This window comes from Acomys russatus, chromosome 4 (genome assembly GCF_903995435.1).
Source record: "Acomys russatus chromosome 4, mAcoRus1.1, whole genome shotgun sequence".
NCBI lineage: Eukaryota > Metazoa > Chordata > Mammalia > Rodentia > Muridae > Acomys > Acomys russatus.
Window position 1 is genome coordinate 63,561,977 of NC_067140.1, and position 17,955 is coordinate 63,579,931.

At 46.1% G+C, this 17,955-nt stretch overlaps 1 protein-coding gene across 1 annotated transcript; it reads right to left on the minus strand.

The window, feature by feature from the left end:
- Nucleotides 1-6,839: 6,839 nt before the first annotated feature.
- On the minus strand, nt 6,840-12,760 carry Znf2 (zinc finger protein 2). The gene is made up of 3 exons (XM_051144917.1): nt 12,756-12,760; nt 12,535-12,680; nt 6,840-7,982 (listed from the first exon to the last, which is right to left on the minus strand). Exons 1-3 carry the CDS (start codon nt 12,758-12,760, stop codon nt 6,991-6,993), a joined length of 1,143 nt encoding a protein of 380 aa, XP_051000874.1. The 3' UTR covers nt 6,840-6,990.
- Between the last annotated feature and the right edge of the window lie 5,195 nt (nt 12,761-17,955).

Consider the following 17,955-nt stretch of genomic DNA (forward strand, 5'->3'; position numbering starts at 1 on the left):
TACTCTCTCTTGGAATATCCCTGTATTCTACTTTCCAACTATCAATTAGCCTCCTTGGTTTTTCAAAATGAACTTTTATCTTAAACCCTTTTCAAATAGCCTAGCTGATGGTCAGTCTTCCAAGGCCACTAATAACTTGTCAGAGACAATCATTTTCTGCATCTAAAATACATATTTATAAACTTGCTCCTTCATGCTGTCTATTTAACGTATCCATATTCTCCTGCTTCAGCAAACGTCATGAGACAGGGCATGTGGCTGTTAGCACTTTGCAACTCACAAGGCCATTTATCGTAGTGAGTGGCTAGAACGCGTGCAGGAAAGTGGTGGTCACAAAGCAACACTGGGAAGGAAAGTTCTGTCTAAGGGAGGCATGTTGCCCGTAAGGTGTGTCACTCATTGGTCTCTCAGGATGACCCTATTGGTCCAGGAAATAAGGCAGAGCAAATTTAAGAATAGAAGAAAACATATCCATGCTGAGAAAAGGAGAAATGTAGGCTTACCTGTGTCCCGGGAGTCAAGAACACATTGTTTATGCCATTTTCTTTTGGTTTTCCAGCACTGGGAAGGTTTGAATCCTCAGAAAGTGAGCCTCCGCCGCCGGGCATGGTGGTGCATGCCCTTAATCCCAGCATTCGGGAGGCAGGGGCAGGTGGATCGCTGTGAGTTTGAGGCCAGCCTGGTCTACAAAGAGAGTCTAGGACATCCAAGGCTACACAGAGAAACCCTGTCTCAAAAAACCAAAACCAACCAAACAAAGAAACAAAAAAACAACCCTCCCCCCCCACACACAAAAGTGAGCCTACAAGTGGAGGCCAGGAGCCATCATAGCTGGGCCAGGCGCCAGGCACTAGCTACCTTGCCTAAAAGCCAACCCAGGGTCAAGTCCTAAAACATCCCAGATACAAGATAGCTAGTGTGAATTTCTACCTCAGTTACACTCGTGCACTTACACTACAAGTGGACTTCTCCTCTGAGAACACCAACACATGATATAAATACACGCTTCCTTTTCATCTGCTTAGTCAAAATAATAAAGATCTCTGTGCACAGATCCGTGCCTCAATTAGTGATTTCATTTCTGTCGTACTCCAGGCTCAGGGGATGAAGAAGAAATTTGTTTTATTCTTTTGGACAACTGGCTTTTCAAATGCAATACCTACTTTCTCAGAACAGTAATGGGTTTTATGAGAAAACATCTAAAGCATTTAAAAACTAAAAACAATTAAAACTCCAAAACCAAACAAACAGGATTCTAAAACCTGAGACTTCAAACCCCAGCTTTTCCTATCTGCCAAAATGAGTTAGTCTCTTTCCTTACGGAGTTCCCACAGGGACAAAAAGCAAATCAGTGTCAGAAGCGAAACTGTGAAAGCAACTGGTTTTAGGGGGACTATCACTGTGCTAACCAATGGCTTTCCCTCAGAACCCCAATGTGGGACCCAGAAGCAGGAAGCCACTGACAACCTCGTTTCAATCGCAGCGCCTCACCTCGGACCCGGGCTCCACGGAGATTGCCTCACTGTCCGCGCTCAGCCACCCTCCAGGGAAGCGCGTGAGGGTTCTGCTAGAATACACCTAAAGGCCTTCACTGCGGTCCACAAGCTCGGGAGGGGCCTAGGCTCAGCACTCCATGCTAAGCCGCCCTCTCATCCCCTCTCATCGGCTATAAGGGTACCTCGGACCCGGGGCCGAGCCGCTCCAGCTGGCTGCTCAACTGAACTACAACTCCCAGAGTCCTCTGCACATCGCACCTCAGCTCCTCACACGGCTTCCCAGAGGACCTCGCGGCACCTTCTTCCACTCCTGAGCCCTCTCGATTTCAGATGGCGGCCGATGCACGTGGCTCGCGCTTGGCTTCCTGTCCCTCGATGCAGGCGTTATGTACTCAGCCGTGTACCGTAGGACCTTCACCCTGGGTGACTGTATCCTGAAGGATCGCACGCCTTACCCATGGAGGCTTCCCATTTTTCAGAGGCACAGGCTCACTCTTGGTTCTGGCCGTTAATAAAAGGACTCAAAACTTTTAATTGGCTTAATTAGTGTGGTTGTCAATAACTAGCTTGTGTTGATCATTTAAGTTGCCCCCTCCTTAAAAAAGCTAGTAATTCAAGGAGCTCTGTGTGTGTGTGTGGTGTGTGTGTGTGTGTGTGTGTGTGTGTGTGTGTGTGTGTGTTGGGGAGAGGGGAGACAAGTTTATTTGGAAAGCTGATAAAAAAATAAAAGGAACGTGGAAGCTATGGACAACGAAGACCATCTATCTTATCAGGGGATTGCAAGGCTTATTATATAGAGAGGCTTATGTTCAGAAGCATATGACAGGCACCAAGGTGGTGATAAATTTGGGGTGGTCTACTTCTCCACTCCCCAAATTAATGACTACTAAAATGAACTCAAAGCAAGTGGAGCTGGAGAGGGTTTATTTAGGTCGTGTCAGTGACAGGCCTGTTGTAGCTAGACCAGAGATTTACCTTGGTTTACATGAAGTAATTAACGATGCTTATGCCAGGCTGTTCTGAGTAAGGAAATGTGGAATTCAACCCCACAAGTTACCTCAACACAGAAATGGGCCAGTTCCAATGAGTGTTAGTGATCTGATATTACTTACTATCAACCATAATTGTGGGCCAAGGTAACACCTTCCTGTCCTGATCTTATCCTGACTCCATTTTGTGTCTGCTCAGGCACTTTTCAGCCCCTACCCCCCGGAATGTCACTTTTCCCTTGTCAATGTGAAGGCTAACAGGACATTAAAGTTTTGTTTTGTTTTTTACCGCCCCCACCCCCAGGACATTAAAGTTTTAAAGTTACTATGCTTGAGACACTAAAGATCAATCACCAATCAATCGGTCAGTCAATCAAGCCTCTAACATGTAAGTCCCTAACTTACACAGGCTGTACCATAGCAACCCACTTCCCTTTTCCCCCAGCTATCGGACTATTCTTAAATTCACTGATCTTGTAAATTTTGCTGTTATAGCAGGATAGTAGGCTCTAACCCTGTTTCTGTGGGCTGGAGGGACTGCTCAGACATCAGTATCTAAAATAAAAAGCCTCTTATTAAAATTTATTTATGGTCATGATGAATCTCTGAATAGCCCAGACTCATCAATACGTTCAAGACTTTTCTTTGACCTGGACTGTGGCCCAGATGTGTAACCCAAACAACTGATTGTTCTACCAAAACAAATGTTATGGTTCCCCTGACCTGTACCTGACAAGGATATCATTGTGGTTTTTGTCTAATAAACGCTGTATACCCAAACTTCAGTGCCAAGAGCTCTTTGGGGACAAGAGCCTGTTCTTGGTCACTGGTTAATAAAGTACTTTTTTTTTTTTTTTTAAATGAATGATAGTCTAAATTTCTCACTTTAACATGATCGTCAGACTACCTACGTGAGCTCTGGGATCCTGTAGATTTGTGAATATCCAGCTAGTGTATCTTCACATATCTTCCCACAGGAAATTAGCCAATTTGATAACCAGTTTGTATTTATAGAACAGAAAAATTGATCTACCCATGTCTTGGAACAAGCCACAATGTCAAATTGTCCTTTCTCCAATATAATGCTTAAATCTTAGTTAGACCTAAAGCTTCTTAGGTAAAAAGTTCATTTTATTTCTTCCTGCCAGTGGGCTGTGAACAAAAGTGCTTCTTAGGAGAGTTTCTTATGACTTCCTTGCTGGCTGGACCACAAACAAGTTGTCAGGGTTCATGCACGTAAACATAGCACAGAAGTAGAAGTGTTACCAGTTAGTCCAGAAGGAGTCTTAGCTGAACTTTAGGAAAATCTCAGTAAACCAGGCCTGGCTGCTTACTATAAAAAACAAACAAATGTAATAGCATGAAGGAAAAACACATGGTTTAGGTGTGGCCACACTGGGAAGTCCATGTAAAAGCTGCCCTTGGTGTCAGTGGTAGATGGCTGTAGGCTCTAAAGGGGAAAGAACAAAGCAAAGACTAAGGGGTCTGCATAGCTAGTGACCATAGGTTGTAAATTCACTGATCAGTAGCCTAAGCTGATGGTAGTCTTATAAGCACCAGACACTGCAGTTGCTGCCAGTAGTGCAGATCAACTTTACAAAAGAAGTTACAAATTGACCTCCCTACTGTCTTCAGTCACTTTTCCCAAAAGTATATTAGATGTGGATTTGTCCCAGTCTCATTTCACTGGCTATGGCAGAGTGGCTTAGACAAATAGAATACTAGACACTCAATTTATTTTGAGGAAAGACTCAGAACTCTGTCAACAGATGTGTGTCAGTAGTACCCTTTAATTTTTCTGGACATTATGAAACATTAGGTATTATCTGCACCCAGATCCTGTGAAATTTTTCTTCAAGCTGTATAAGTTATATAAAATACACACATAAAATGTATTCCCTGACAGTTTTCTGCTTCAAAAGAAGCTGAAATGAATTTATGTTTATTTATGGGAGAGGATTGTTTGGCAATTCAGCTTCCTCTCAGGTCAAGAAAAACCCACCTTGGTCTGCTGGGATACACAAGCCCTTTCCCAGGCCTTATCTTGCAAAAAGGAACATGGACTCCCAAAGTGAAGGTTGCCTCATACCTGATTTTAATACAACAAAATACAGGGCTTCCCCTGGAAAACAGATGCATTTGGGTACTCAAGGTCTAAAGTGTGGTAATGGGGGAGTGTATTAAGGAAGATTTTAAATATCCAGAGATATTTTATTCAACAGAGAGCTACTGAGTCTGGAATAATGGGCAGAAAGGGGTCATGAGGAAAGACTGAGCTAAGTTATGTGCCAAATGTCATTCTTATAGTGGCTTCTAGTGTCATCCAAGTATCAAGGTGCCGGTTTGTGTTGTAGCCTTCAGTAGACTTTTGGCTCAGGAAGTCATCAGAATGGCCCCTAGCTGACAAAAATAGCCTTTCCCTTTCCCTTCCTTATTCATGGTGATGGGCAGGGCCCAAACGGTACAGTCTGAATGGACAGACTGATGTCTACGAGATGAGAGACACAGGTCTTTATTTAGGAGGCCTTGGTGTTACTCTACCATGGCTTAGCATGTATCTCTTGAGCAGTGAAGAAGGAGGAAATAGAACATGAATAGAAGACTAACTGCTGGGTTATTAGAGGCTGGATTGTGAAGACTCAGACAGAAAGGAGGTGGACCCAAGCAGGTTTTGAACAGAGAGACCTTGATATTCATTGAAACATTTATCGATCACCTAATATTTGCAGGGCAACCTGAAAGACAGAGAGACCTATGAGATGACACCTCCAAGTGTTTATAATCCAGTTGAGAAGACACTTCAGGTATATAAACTGTAAGACAAAACTTAAGAGTGTTTTACTATAGTAGACTGGCTGAAGGCAGCCCCACCCTGAGGACCTGGCTTCACCTTGTGTCTCCTCTGTACTTCAGTGTGCTCTGTCTGTGAAATTCAGACGCAAACACACCTATTTCTCAGCGTAAGGATCAGCTGCTCTTGTCCTTGAGTGGAGTACGTTGGTGGTTCGAATGAGAATGCCCCCGCAGGCAATACTTATTTGAATGTTTGCTTCCTAGTTGGTAGTGTTTAGAAAGGATTAGGAAGTGTGGCTTTGTTGGAGGAGTATTGTTTTTAAAATTACATGTATTATCTGTAGGCTCGGATAGCAATCAATTAAGACACAGACACTTGTTATATTTGAAGATAGCCTTAGTTAACCTGGGGCAGGGTAGCTATCAATCCTCTAAACTACCTCCCATAGTGGGGATCCCTGCCTCACTTCCATGCCCTCTGTTTCCAGTAACTTCTATCAAGCTACCTCCCATCCATAATCCCAAATACTTGCTCATGATTTTTATCTGGGCTGGATTCTCCATCCACGCCACGGGCCATGTGCTTCTCCTCCAGCTAACCCATGGCGGCCTTCTTCTTTTCGCTTCAGGTCTCTCTCCTTCTGGTGGCGGTCTCCTTTTCTTCCCAGAATTCCTTTCTCTCTAAGCCCCACCTATCTCCTGCCCTGACCAGGTGGAATGGCCTTTTATTAAGCAAAAGGTGGGTCAGACAGCAAGCAGTAATTAGCATCAAAATACATCAGATTATCCCAACAGAGGAGGTTATGTCACTGGGGGGTGAGCTTTAAAATTTCAAAAGCCTGTGCTGAGACCTGTGTGTGTGTGTCTGTCTGTCCCCATCTCTTGGCCTACTACTTGTGGATCAGATGTAAGCTCTCAGCTCCTGCTCCAGCACTGTGCCTGCCTATCTGCTGCCACGCTCCCTGTCACCATGGTCACAGACTCACCCTCTGAAACTGAAGGCAGGTGCTGTAAATGCTTCTTTTATACGTTGTCTTGGCTGTTATGTCTCTGCATGACAGAAAAGTCACTAAGACACCTGGCTTCACCTTGTGTCACCTACAGTATATTAATATTTCTAAACTTCAGTGTGCTCATCTGTGAAATTTAGACAGCAACAGGACCTGCTTCATAGACCTAGCGAGGATCAGTTAACCTGGCCCTTCTGAAAACTCACAGCTGAGTGTTGGCCCCAAGTGCTCAGTAAGTACTACTACACCAGGACCAGGAGTGTTAAATGCCAGGGCACCAGGAAACAAGGCCTATGCTCCAAACGCTTCACAAGGATTACAATCTATAGAAACTTCTGGAGAACTAGTCTCACAAAGTATCCCCTCCTAACATCTATCCTGTTGTCTGACAATCTCTCTCCAGCTTCTTTCTGCAGTGCTGGGCAATCATACTGCGCGGCCTCATGCATGCTAGGCGGCATTCTACCACTGAGCTACACCCAGCCTCTGTCCACAATTTAGAATCTGGAGCTTCACATTTTAGCTTCTGTGCTCCACATTACTGTGTTCTGCAGCACAGTAGGTATACTGTTTACTTAAGACACTGGAGCAGAGGTGGTGGGACAGGAAGACAGTGGCCAGAGTAGCAAATGCTGGATTTGTAGGTGACAGGGAGACCTACTAAGTTTGTAGGAAAGCCCTTTGTCTAGCGCTGACTTCTGCTCAGTCTATGCCTTGTTTGGCATACCGCCTCTGGTGTTGAATAACTGAGGACTTGGAGCTGAACTCTTTGCCGCACACACTGCACTCAAAGGGTTTCTCCCCTGTATGAACTCTCTGGTGTCGTGTGAGCCGGCACCGCTGGCTGAAGGCTTTCCCACACTCGTTGCACTCATACGGCTTGTCTCCAGTGTGTATCTTCTGGTGCTGTGTAAGAGAAGAGCGGTCAAAGAAAGCTTTGCCACACTCGTTGCACTGATAGCGTGGTTCCCCAGTATGGACCTTCTGGTGTCTGTTCAGGGATGTGACACCATAGAACGCCTTCCCACACTCGCAGCACTCATGAGGCTTCCTGCCAGTGTGGATCAGCAGGTGACGAGTGAGAATGCTCTTCTGGCTGAAGGCTTTCCCGCACTGCTGACATTTATAGGGACTCTCTCCAGTATGGATTCTCTGGTGGCGAGTAAGGGATGACCGGTCGAAGAAGGCTTTGCCACACTCGCTGCATTTAAAAGGCTTCTCTCCTGTGTGAATCCTCTGGTGCACAGTTAGGGATGACCGGTCGAAGAAGGCTTTGCCACACGCATTGCACTCATATGGGCTCTCTCCTGTGTGGAACATCAGATGTCTACTGAGACTGCTCCTGTGGCTGAAGGCCTTTCCACACTCAGGACAGTCATAGGGCTTCTCTCCAGTGTGAGTCCTCTGGTGGCGGACGAGTGAGGAGTGGTCAAAAAAGGTCTTCCCACAGTCACGACATTCCTGATCTTGATGTTTAGTGAGGGCTTTTTTGGATGGTGCTGACCTTTGCTGCAAGCTTTTATCCAAAGAAAGGAGTTTCTTGCAAGTCTCTGCTTTGGGACTTTTCTTCTCTGGTTCTAATGTACCTGCTAATATTTGAACTTCATGCTTAGAGCATAGAGAACTTCGCTTTCTATAGCTTTCTCTCAGGGTTCCTTCCGAAGCACCTAGGATTCTAGGCTTAGTCTCCCAGCCTGCAACAAAGAGAAAACACAGATACATTGCAGGGACCAGGAGACATGACAGAGGAGAGCTGCTATGACAGATGTAAAGGTAATGCTTGGTCACAGCACAGGTCCCTTCCCAGACAGTCTTACACTCTGGGAAAGGCAAAGGCAGGAAAGAAATTTGATGGCAGACTTCTCAGATTACAGGACACTGGACCTGGGAGCAGGGCCGATAGCTTAATTAGGGTAGGCTGAGCAGAGAGCTGGGTGACCAATAAAAATATCAGAAGTGGGGCTGGAGAGCTGGCTCAGTGGTTAAGAGCACTGTCCGCTCTTCCAGAGGTCCTGAGTTTAATCTCCAGCAACCACATGGTGGATCATGACCATATATACTGGGATCTGATGCCATCTCCTGGCATGCAGGTATACGGTATACTTGCAGATAAAGCACTCATATATGTAAAATAAATAAATCTTAAAAAACAAACAAACAAACAAACAAACAAAAAAATGGATGAAGCATGCCTTTAATCCCAGCACTTAGGAGGCAGAGGCAGGCAGACCTCTGTGAGTTGGAGACCAGCCTGATCTACAGAGTGAGTTTCAGGATAGAACAGCCAGAGCTATACAGAGAAACCTTGTCTTGGAAAACAAACAGACAAACAAATAAAAATCAAAAACAAAACAAAAGGAAAATATCAGAAGTATATACAGGCAAGGTTGCAGTTCTGAGAAACAAGTTGGTGAACACTTTTGTTTGTCTTTTGGTTTTTTTTTGAGACAGAGTTTCTCTATATAACAGAGGCCTGGCTGTCCTGAATTTTGTAGACCAGGCTGGCTTGGAACTCACAGCGATCTGCCTGTCTCTGTCTCCAGACAGAGTGCTGGAATTAAAGCTGTGTGCCACCAGCCAGCTCAGATAGATAACACTTTATTGTGTAGAAGGGAAAGGAGAACTGATGAGTAATGGGTAAACAAACACACACACAGACAACCTGAATTTGATAAAGGTAATCTTCCTAACATCCCTCCCATACCCAAATAACAGAAGGAAACAAAACCCCGCCCACCCTCTTCAAACCTGGTTACCTAGAGAGATGCCCTCTGGCCACTCTTTCTCCTCAGAGTCAGGAAGACCCTGCATCCATGGCTCACCCCTTCTCTTCAGCTGAAGAATCGTATCAGGTCGAGGAACAGGAAGCCCTGTTTGTGGAGAAAAAGTAAAGCCGGGGGTGGCTGTGATGGAAATGCTTAGCCTTCCAAAACTTCATCTTGGCTCTAAGTCTAGACTCTTCCAGAAATGCAGAGCACAGATCAAAGAATCCTGAGGGACAGTCAGGGCTGAGCCTCCTGAAAGGAACAAACAGCAGGCACCAGGGTAGTGCTCACAAAAGCCACCTCACCTCACAGGCAGCAAATGCAGGCTTTTCATGCAGACACTGGCAGGATAGAGGCCTTTGGCTCAAGAGGTGAGTTTTTTGTTGTTGTTGTTGTTGTTGTTGTTTTGTTTTGTTTTTTGGTTTTTCGAGACAGGGGTCTCTCTGTGTAGCCTTGACTGTCCTAGACTTACTTTGTACACCAGGCTGGCCTCGAACTCACAGCGATCCGCCTGCCTCTGCCTCCCAAGTGCTGGGATTAAAGGCGTGCGCCACCACTGCCCGGCACCAAGAGGTGAGGTTTTTTTTGTTTTGTTTTTTAAAATCTTGACTGAAAAAGCCTAAGGAAGGACCTCAATTTTGTTTGTTTGCTCATATTTGGTAAAATGCTTTTGTTGAAAAAAGCCAGTTGTGTTCACTGGAGGAAAATCAGAGTTAAGTACAAGTAAAAAGAAAAATTACCTTTCATGCTTTCTATTAATTTTCTTTCCTTCTTTTCATTTTGATACTGAAAGAACTTATATGTGACTCTCTCTCTCTTTTTTTTTTTTTTTTTTTTGTGACTCTCTTAAAGACTGGATAATGAGGGGCTGGTGAGATGATTTAGGGGGTATTCCACACCTGCTAAACCGGGTGCCCCCTAGAGTCCTCATGGTAAAAAGAGAGAACCAATTTCCTCAGGTTGTCCCCTGACCTCCACACACATGCTGTAGCACATGCATGCCCCTCTGACCTCCACACACATGCTGTAACAGCACATGCATGCCCCTCTGACCTCCACACACATGCTGTAACAGCACATGCATGCCCCTCTGACCTCCACACATATGCTGTAACAGCACATGCATGCCCCTCTGACCTCCACACACATGCTGTAACAGCACATGCATGCCCCTCTGACCTCCACACATATGCTGTAACAGCACATGCATGCCCCTCTGACCTCCACACACATGCTGTAACAGCACATGCATGCCCCTCTGACCTCCACACACATGCTGTAACAGCACATGCATGCCCCTCTGACCTCCACACATATGCTGTAACAGCACATACATGCCCCTCTGACCTCCACACACATGCTGTAGCACATGCATGCCCCTCTGACCTCCACACATATGCTGTAGCACATGCATGCCCCTCTGACCTCCACACACATGCTGTAACAGCACATGCATGCCCCTCTGACCTCCACACACATGCTGTAGCACATGCATGCCCCTCTGACCTCCACACACATGCTGTAACAGCACATGCATGCCCCTCTGACCTCCACACACATGCTGTAGCACATGCATGCCCCTCTGACCTCCACACACATGCTGTAGCACATGCATGCCCCTCTGACCTCCACACACATGCTGTAGCACATGCATGCCCCTCTGACCTCCACACACATGCTGTAGCACATGCATGCCCCTCTGACCTCCACACACATGCTGTAACAGCACATGCATGCCCCTCTGACCTCCACACACATGCTGTAGCACATGCATGCCCCCCTCAAATAAGGAAAGAAAAACACAATAAGATGTTGTAAGAATTTAAAAACTCAATAATGAAATGCTACTGTTAAATTGAAGCTTTTTTTTTTTTTTTTTTGAAGCTCTTTTAATGTAATACATTTAAAGCATTAATTTTAATTAGCACAGATTTTCTACAATGTCTTAATGGCTATAGCTACAGTGTATTGTATGGATAAATAATTTAGTGGAACCCTACCAGCAGACATTTAACTGGTTTTAATGTTTTACTATTTGAGTATAATAGTGTGGTAAATGTCTCCTGGTGTGCTGTATGAACTGGTAATCCTATTACATTCCCTGGATCAATTTCTAGAAGCAATCATATCCATAGCCATATGAACCAAGTTAGATCCTACTCCTGGAAACGCCTGAGCTCCATGCTCCCTGTACCCAGGCTTCCCCCAGGAAGCAGGTGCTCCCCACCACCCACCACCCCCAGGCCCGAGAAGCATCTGTGTACTGTGTGCTGTTTGTCCTCTGACAGCATGGTCACTCTCATCCCTTCTGTGGCTTCCAGGCTCTGACCTCAGGAATTACATACTGTCTAATATTTCACTCTTCCAAAAGCTCAGGGTCTTCCTCAATGTCAACTCAACATTCTGTTCTCTTCGGGATATGACTTGGCCTGTTTAAGCTAATCTGGAAGCATATGTGTACGTTTGTAGGTATTAAACACAAAGCCTTGCACATGCCAGGAAAACACTTAGCTACATCCTCAGTCCAGTATTTGCTTTTTAAATATAAGTCTGCAATGTAGCTGGGCGTGGTGGCGCATGCCTTTAATCCCAGCACTTGGGAGGCCGAGGCAGGCGGATCACTGTGAGTTTGAGGCCAGCCTGGCCTACAAAGTGAGTCCAGGATGGCCAAGGCTACACAGAGAAACCCTGTCTCGAAAAACCAAAAAAAAAAAAAAAAGTCTGCAATGTGAATTTGACTGTTGTCTGCTGTTTTAGCTTGTTTCTGCACCTGTGGACTCCTGCTTCCAGAGTGGCCAAGTGGCCAAGTGGTACACACCACTGTGCTTGGCTTCAGACTCTTATTCTAGAAGCTTCTGAGAGTTCCTTATTACCTATGGGGGCTTCACCAACAGCTGACATCAGCAACAGCTCTTAATGTCCCCCTTGTCACAGCAGCATAACTACACAGTACCTTTTACAGGCATCTAAGATTGCCATTGAAACAAACATTCAGAATCAAGCACATCCCTGATAACCCACTCCGATTTACAGGTTCACAGGAAGAAGGCCGTACCTTCTCCCTCTGGCTTCCGTGAAAGGATCTACATCTCCTCCCACCAAGATGGCTCCTTGTTCTACCAGATGGAACTGAGGATATTACCTGCTGGCATGTTAGAGACCTGGACATATTAACTCTTCTGCTTGCTGCCTCCAGAAAGCCAGATCCCTACATAAACCCATATGCTCTACTCTACCTTCCAGACTGCCTTCTGTTGCTGAACAGGGAGGCCTGTGGCTGCCCAGTGCTGGTAACATCAGGGAAGCCATCTGCCCAGGGCTGGCTTCACCAGCTATGCACCTAAAGCCACCTCCTTTGGCTGTTTTGTTTGTTGGGTGGCTCTGAACTCTGGTGGGGCTTGAAGAGGTAGCGATCCTCAGGCCATGTGACGGCACTGGTCCGGGACAAGTTCTGACTCCTCCTCACAGGAAGCCTCCTTACCCAGTGAGATGATGCTCTCATAGTTTTCCAGCATCACTGCCTTATAGAGTGACCTCTGCATGGGGACCAGACACCTCCACTCTTCATCTGTGAAAGTCACAGCCACATCTTCAAATGTCACTGATGCCTGAAAGCATAACCACACTCTCCGTTACAACCCTTTTCTTTCTTGCTGAGTGTTTTGTTTTTCTTGAGGCAGGGTCTAACTTTCAGCGCTCTACAGCATGGACCACACACTCCAGCCTAACCCAGCACTCCCTGATGTGTGGGGGCTGACTCTCAGCCCATGACTGGCTGTACCAAAAGGACAGTCAGGAAAGAACTCAGAAAGGACCCTAGAATCCTCCGGGCGGAACTGTATTGTGCTTGGTGATAGGCTGGCAGGCTCAGAACCGACCAAGATGCTCAAGGCCATCTTACTTTGGAGCCTTTCAAAGGGCCTCGGGGTGGAGGGTTGTGAAGGAAGACACTCAGGATAAAGAAAGTGACTACATTTTGGCAACTCATAACAGTATTTCAGAAATAAAAACAAGTCTACTCACCTGACACCTGGTAGGTGGAGACGCAGCAGCCATTCCCTCCTTTGCTGTTCCGGTAGGGAAGGAGAGAGTCCTAGTGAGGAAAAAGTGTGGGAGGAGAGAAGGTATGAGAATGAGCAGTTGTGGGGTCTTCTGACCTGTGTGGTAAGGCCCCTCCATATACGAGTGAGCAATGTAGCCACCTTTATACCCATCAGCTTACAAGGAGTTATCAAGGCAATGCCGTGCTCGTTTCAGAGTTAGAACAAAAGCTACGGATACGAGAACCACAGCGCAGGGTCTCCTATACCATGATCTTCAGGGCAGAGTTCTGTTCCCAGGAGCCAGAACACAGTAGGATTTATATATTCACATTTAATAGTGCCCCGAGTGTGTACTGAGCAAAAGCCATAAGCAACTTTAGAAATGACCATATGGATAAGACAAATAAAACCTGTAACCCCTTCAGAGGAGGAGCACCCCATTTACGGCTCTGCTGATGAAACATCATCTTTGATACTCTAAGACTCCTCATCTTACTTTAGAACCACACTGATCATATTGTGGGCAATTAGTGACTAACTAGCAGGGTCTAGTAGGGACCTCCTCGATTGTTTTCTCTTGCTTTGATGAAACACTGGCCAAAAGCAACTCAGGGAAGAAAGGGTGTGTACGGCTTATAGATTACATAACCAAGGGAAGCCTAGACAGAAGGCCAGAGACAGACACTGAAGCAGCGATCACAGAGGAACACCGCTTACTAGCTTTCTCAGCTACTTTCTTATACAGCCCAGGCCTACCTTCTGGGGGTGGCATTGTCCACAGTGGTCTAGGCCCTTCCATATCAATTGGCAATCGAGAAAATGTCCCACCGCATGCCTTTAATCCCAGCACTCAAGAGGCAGAGGCAGGTGTATCTTCTGTGAGTTTGAGGCCAGCCTGGTCTACAAAGTGAGTCCAGGATAGCCAGGGCTACAAGAGAAACCCTGTCTTGAAAAAGAAAGAAAGAAAAGAAAAAGAAAAAGAAAAAGAAAATGTCCCACACAAACATGCTCACAGGCTGATGGACGGAACTCAATTGAGATTCTCTCTTCCCAAGTATGTCTAAGTTTGTATTTAGTTGACAAAAACTATGGCAGATAAGATCTGGTATGAAAAGATGACATCCTTTGTGATGTTGGGACAATATGCTGGTGATGAGTCAAAATGCTATCAGGAGGCACAGAAGGAGTCACAGGGACCAGGGGTGCAGAGTCATCAGGGTGCAGAACCAGTGGCTGTGCCTCACATTAGTGGTGAAACACTGGCGTTCATGGGTGCTTCTAGGTGAGACAAGGAGGTGAGCTCCAGCTGCAGCTTTACGTGGCTGTGGAGTTCCAGAAGAGTCTTATCCTCTTCCACCTCCCTTGGCTTAAGTTAGCTCAATGGAGCTCATCTTCTCACAGTGAAGAGTCTAACGACTGGTAGGTGTGGCGGTGCATGTCTGCAGTCTCAGCACTCCCTCAGCCTGGCAGGAAGGACTGAGGGAGAAATGCTGCAGCTTTCTAGACACAACTGGAATCTGTGGTTTTGATGTGAGGGAGGAGCAACATTATAGGCAGAGAAAACCCCACGTCTTGAATAAGCGAGAGGCAGATCTTTATCACATAAAGGACTACTACTGAAATTAGGAGGAGTCTTAGTCATGAGCAACCCCAGAGAAAAGATGCACCTGGAGAAACCAGCAGAGGGCAAACTACATCAAAAGGTGTCTTGGGAAGGATATTCTAGCCTAGCTGTGTCCTCATTAGAATATGTACCTCAGGAAGATCACTGGGACTAGTAGCAAGGGCCTTCAAACACAGACATTCTCAGACTGGCCAATTCTCTTCTAGAATTTACTCTAGAAACATGAGAGAATAGTTACAAAGCTTTTAATTAGCCATCGTCAACATATCATCTCTGTTGAAGGTTTTCTGCCAGCCAATCTCCTAGGTGTATTACACAAATCATTCGTTTTAATCTTTAGATAACGCAACTAAAATTTGAACTCTCCTAGGTATCTACAACAGAAAACTTGATTAAATAGTTTATTGTCTAGAGGACAGACACACAACGGGGCACTACTAAACATCATCCTAACTAGTACTGTTGAACCCTTGCTCTCATGGGCTCTATGCTAAGTGCTTCTTATAAGGATAACTTAATTCCATCCTCACACATCAATAAGAGAGGTACAATTTCATAGCAGTTAAGTCATTCAGGCTTTGTAAAAGACAGAGGCAGAATTGGAAAAAGGCTGCCTGGAAGCTTTTAATTCGATGTTTACTTTCACTGAAAGATAGCCACAAAGTGTAGCAAGTCTTGAGACTAAAATAGAAAACCCCGTAACACATCTCAGCATCTTGGTATGCGTGATATGCATGGCCGAAGCTTCATGGAAAAACAGATGTGTGGTGACATCCACCTGTTACATGCCAGCACTTGGAAGGCTGAGGCAGGAGGACTCCTGGCTCACCACCGGGTAAAACTACAAAGATTATTATCTCAAACGTAAAGAACACTAGGGAACTGCAGACAACCTCAGTGGAGTAATAGACAACTGGTCATCACTGGTTACTGGTGGTTGGTTTTCAGCTGTGATAGTTCGACTTTCATGATGGTGAGAATGCTACCTCTAGAACTGCTCCTCTAATTTTTATTTGTGTTGATCTCATTTAAAACCTACAAAATACCTTGCTTGGTGGGTCTTAACCCTGTTGTGTTTAATACGCGGGATCTTGTCTGGCCTCAGTATAGTTCCTTCAACCTTATTTCCCACTATTCCTTGACAGTGCATTCCAGTCGAAAGCATCTTAAATTTGCCTAAAGCCATTTGCCACTTTCTTTGGAGTTTTCTTCAACTCAAACCCGGTATCCTCCACGAACATCCTATGCTCAAGCCAGAATATTCCAGCCCAAGATCGGGGGAGGAAGCGGGGGTGGGGGGCGGAGGTGAAAGATGTAACATGAGACGTTTTCTGGGGAGCCCGGTGAGAGTGGAGTGGATGCCGCAAGACTCAGGGTACTAAGCACATTCATGAAACACCTATTATGGAAAGAAGAAGCAGCAGCCAGAGGAAAGACTGGGACCTCCAACTTGAGAGCACAGGATCTGGCACACAGTGGACGTACCCCACAAGGACACTGGTAGCGGTGTCCATGCCTGTGCCCCCACGGAACCCATGCACACAGGACCCGACGATTCTCCGTCGGCGGCTCTCGCGGAATTTGGCCGCTCCAGGCCACGCCCACTAACCCTCCCCCAAGTCTCCAGAATCCCCCCGCTTCTCTCCGTCACTGCGTTCACTCGGCAGCTTGAATACCTAGACCCGCAGCCCTCACCTCTGACAAGAGAGCTGGGAACCTGCGAACGCCTGACCGCCTCCGGTCGGGAAGGCAGTGCGCCTGTGCAAAGATCTTCTGCCTCTGAGCTCCAATCAATGTGCTGCCTTCGTATGGACTTCATTTCCCAGAAGTCTCCACAGCCGGCGCGCCACAAGATGACGTATAAATCCTGCTTGAGGTTGCACTCCAGATCTGTGGTGCTGAAACGGATGGGGCCAGGCTATGCGTGGGTTACTAAACCTGGAGGGAGAACAGCTGTCTGGAGAAGGCGGACCTGAGCAGTGCAGCTGGGAGGAGGGACAAGTCGGATTTCTGATTTGCCACTGTGCCAGGATTCCTGGTTCTTAGCCGCCTTTCTGTGGACTATCCCAGATGCATGAACCCAGACACATACCCGTTACAGTCTTCCATCAAGAATTCTTAGACAAGCCAGGCAAGGTGGCTAACGCCTGCAATCCCAGCACAGCACTTGGGAGGCAGAGGCAGAGGCAGGCGGATCTCTGAGATCAAGGCCAGCATGGTCTACAGAGTGAGTTCCAGGATAGCCAAAGCTACACAGAGAAACCTTGTCTGGGAAAAAAAAAAGGAGGAAGGAGGAGGAATTAGAAGGAAGAAGATGAAGAAGAAGAAGAAGAAGAAGAAGAAGAAGAAGAAGAAGAAGAAGAAGAAGAAGAAGAAAGTTCCCACTATTTTGCTATTTTAGTCAGACCCTGGATTGGGTGGCACCTTGGGGAATTTACACTCAAGTCTGGAACCATAATCCTGTATGAAGATGACCTGCTGCTTCAAAGGAGCCAAACAACAAGCTAAACGGGCTTTAAACTTTTAGCTCAGTCCAGTGTGTGTGTGTGTGTGTGTGTGTGTGTGTGTGTGTGTGTTGAGACAGGACCTCTATATGTAGTCCTGGCAGGCCTAAACTCAGTTCCACCTGCCCTCTGCCTCCAAAGCACTGGGCTGTGAGATGTGCACCAACTCCCTGGCCTCTTTGTAGCTCAAAAAGAATGCAAAATTCCTAGGAAAAGACTCAATTTGTGAAGCAAACAAACAAACAAAGCCAATTACTGAATCTTCATTTGGCCCCAGGATATCTGGATTTGCCCCCTCTCTGAGACTTTTCTGCTGCTAATTGGGCACTGCAGGATATGGATAGCAGAATTTAAGAAAACAGGCAGGCTAGTCTGCCAGAAACTAAATGAGAGTCCCAAACCTTTGTAATCAAGGGACCAAAGAACCTTCTTTTGATAGGCTTAAGCAAGCCCCAGCACTGGGCTCCCCAAGAGGGACAGGCTATTTCAACTACACACTACCAAAAGCAAAACCTCATTTGGCCACTGGACGGTCACAGATGGTCCCTAGCATACCTATCTGAAAAACTGGACCCTGAAACCCAAGATGACCCCAGTATTTCCAGGGACTGAGAGTGACTTTTTGCTATCCCATCTCTGTCTGTACAACCCCCTTCCTAAAAACTTGATCTCTTTGGCTATCAGGTAGACCCCTCCAACACCAGGCTTTTTTTATTTTTATTTTTTTATTA

What these genes read in the sequence shown, in the direction of transcription:
- Znf2 (XM_051144917.1), bottom strand. An exon ending in TGAGAGCATCATCTCACTGG is followed by an intron (nt 7,983 to 12,534) that starts GTAAGGAGGCTT and finishes TCTTTGTTGCAG; the next exon opens with GCTGGGAGACTAAGCCTAGA.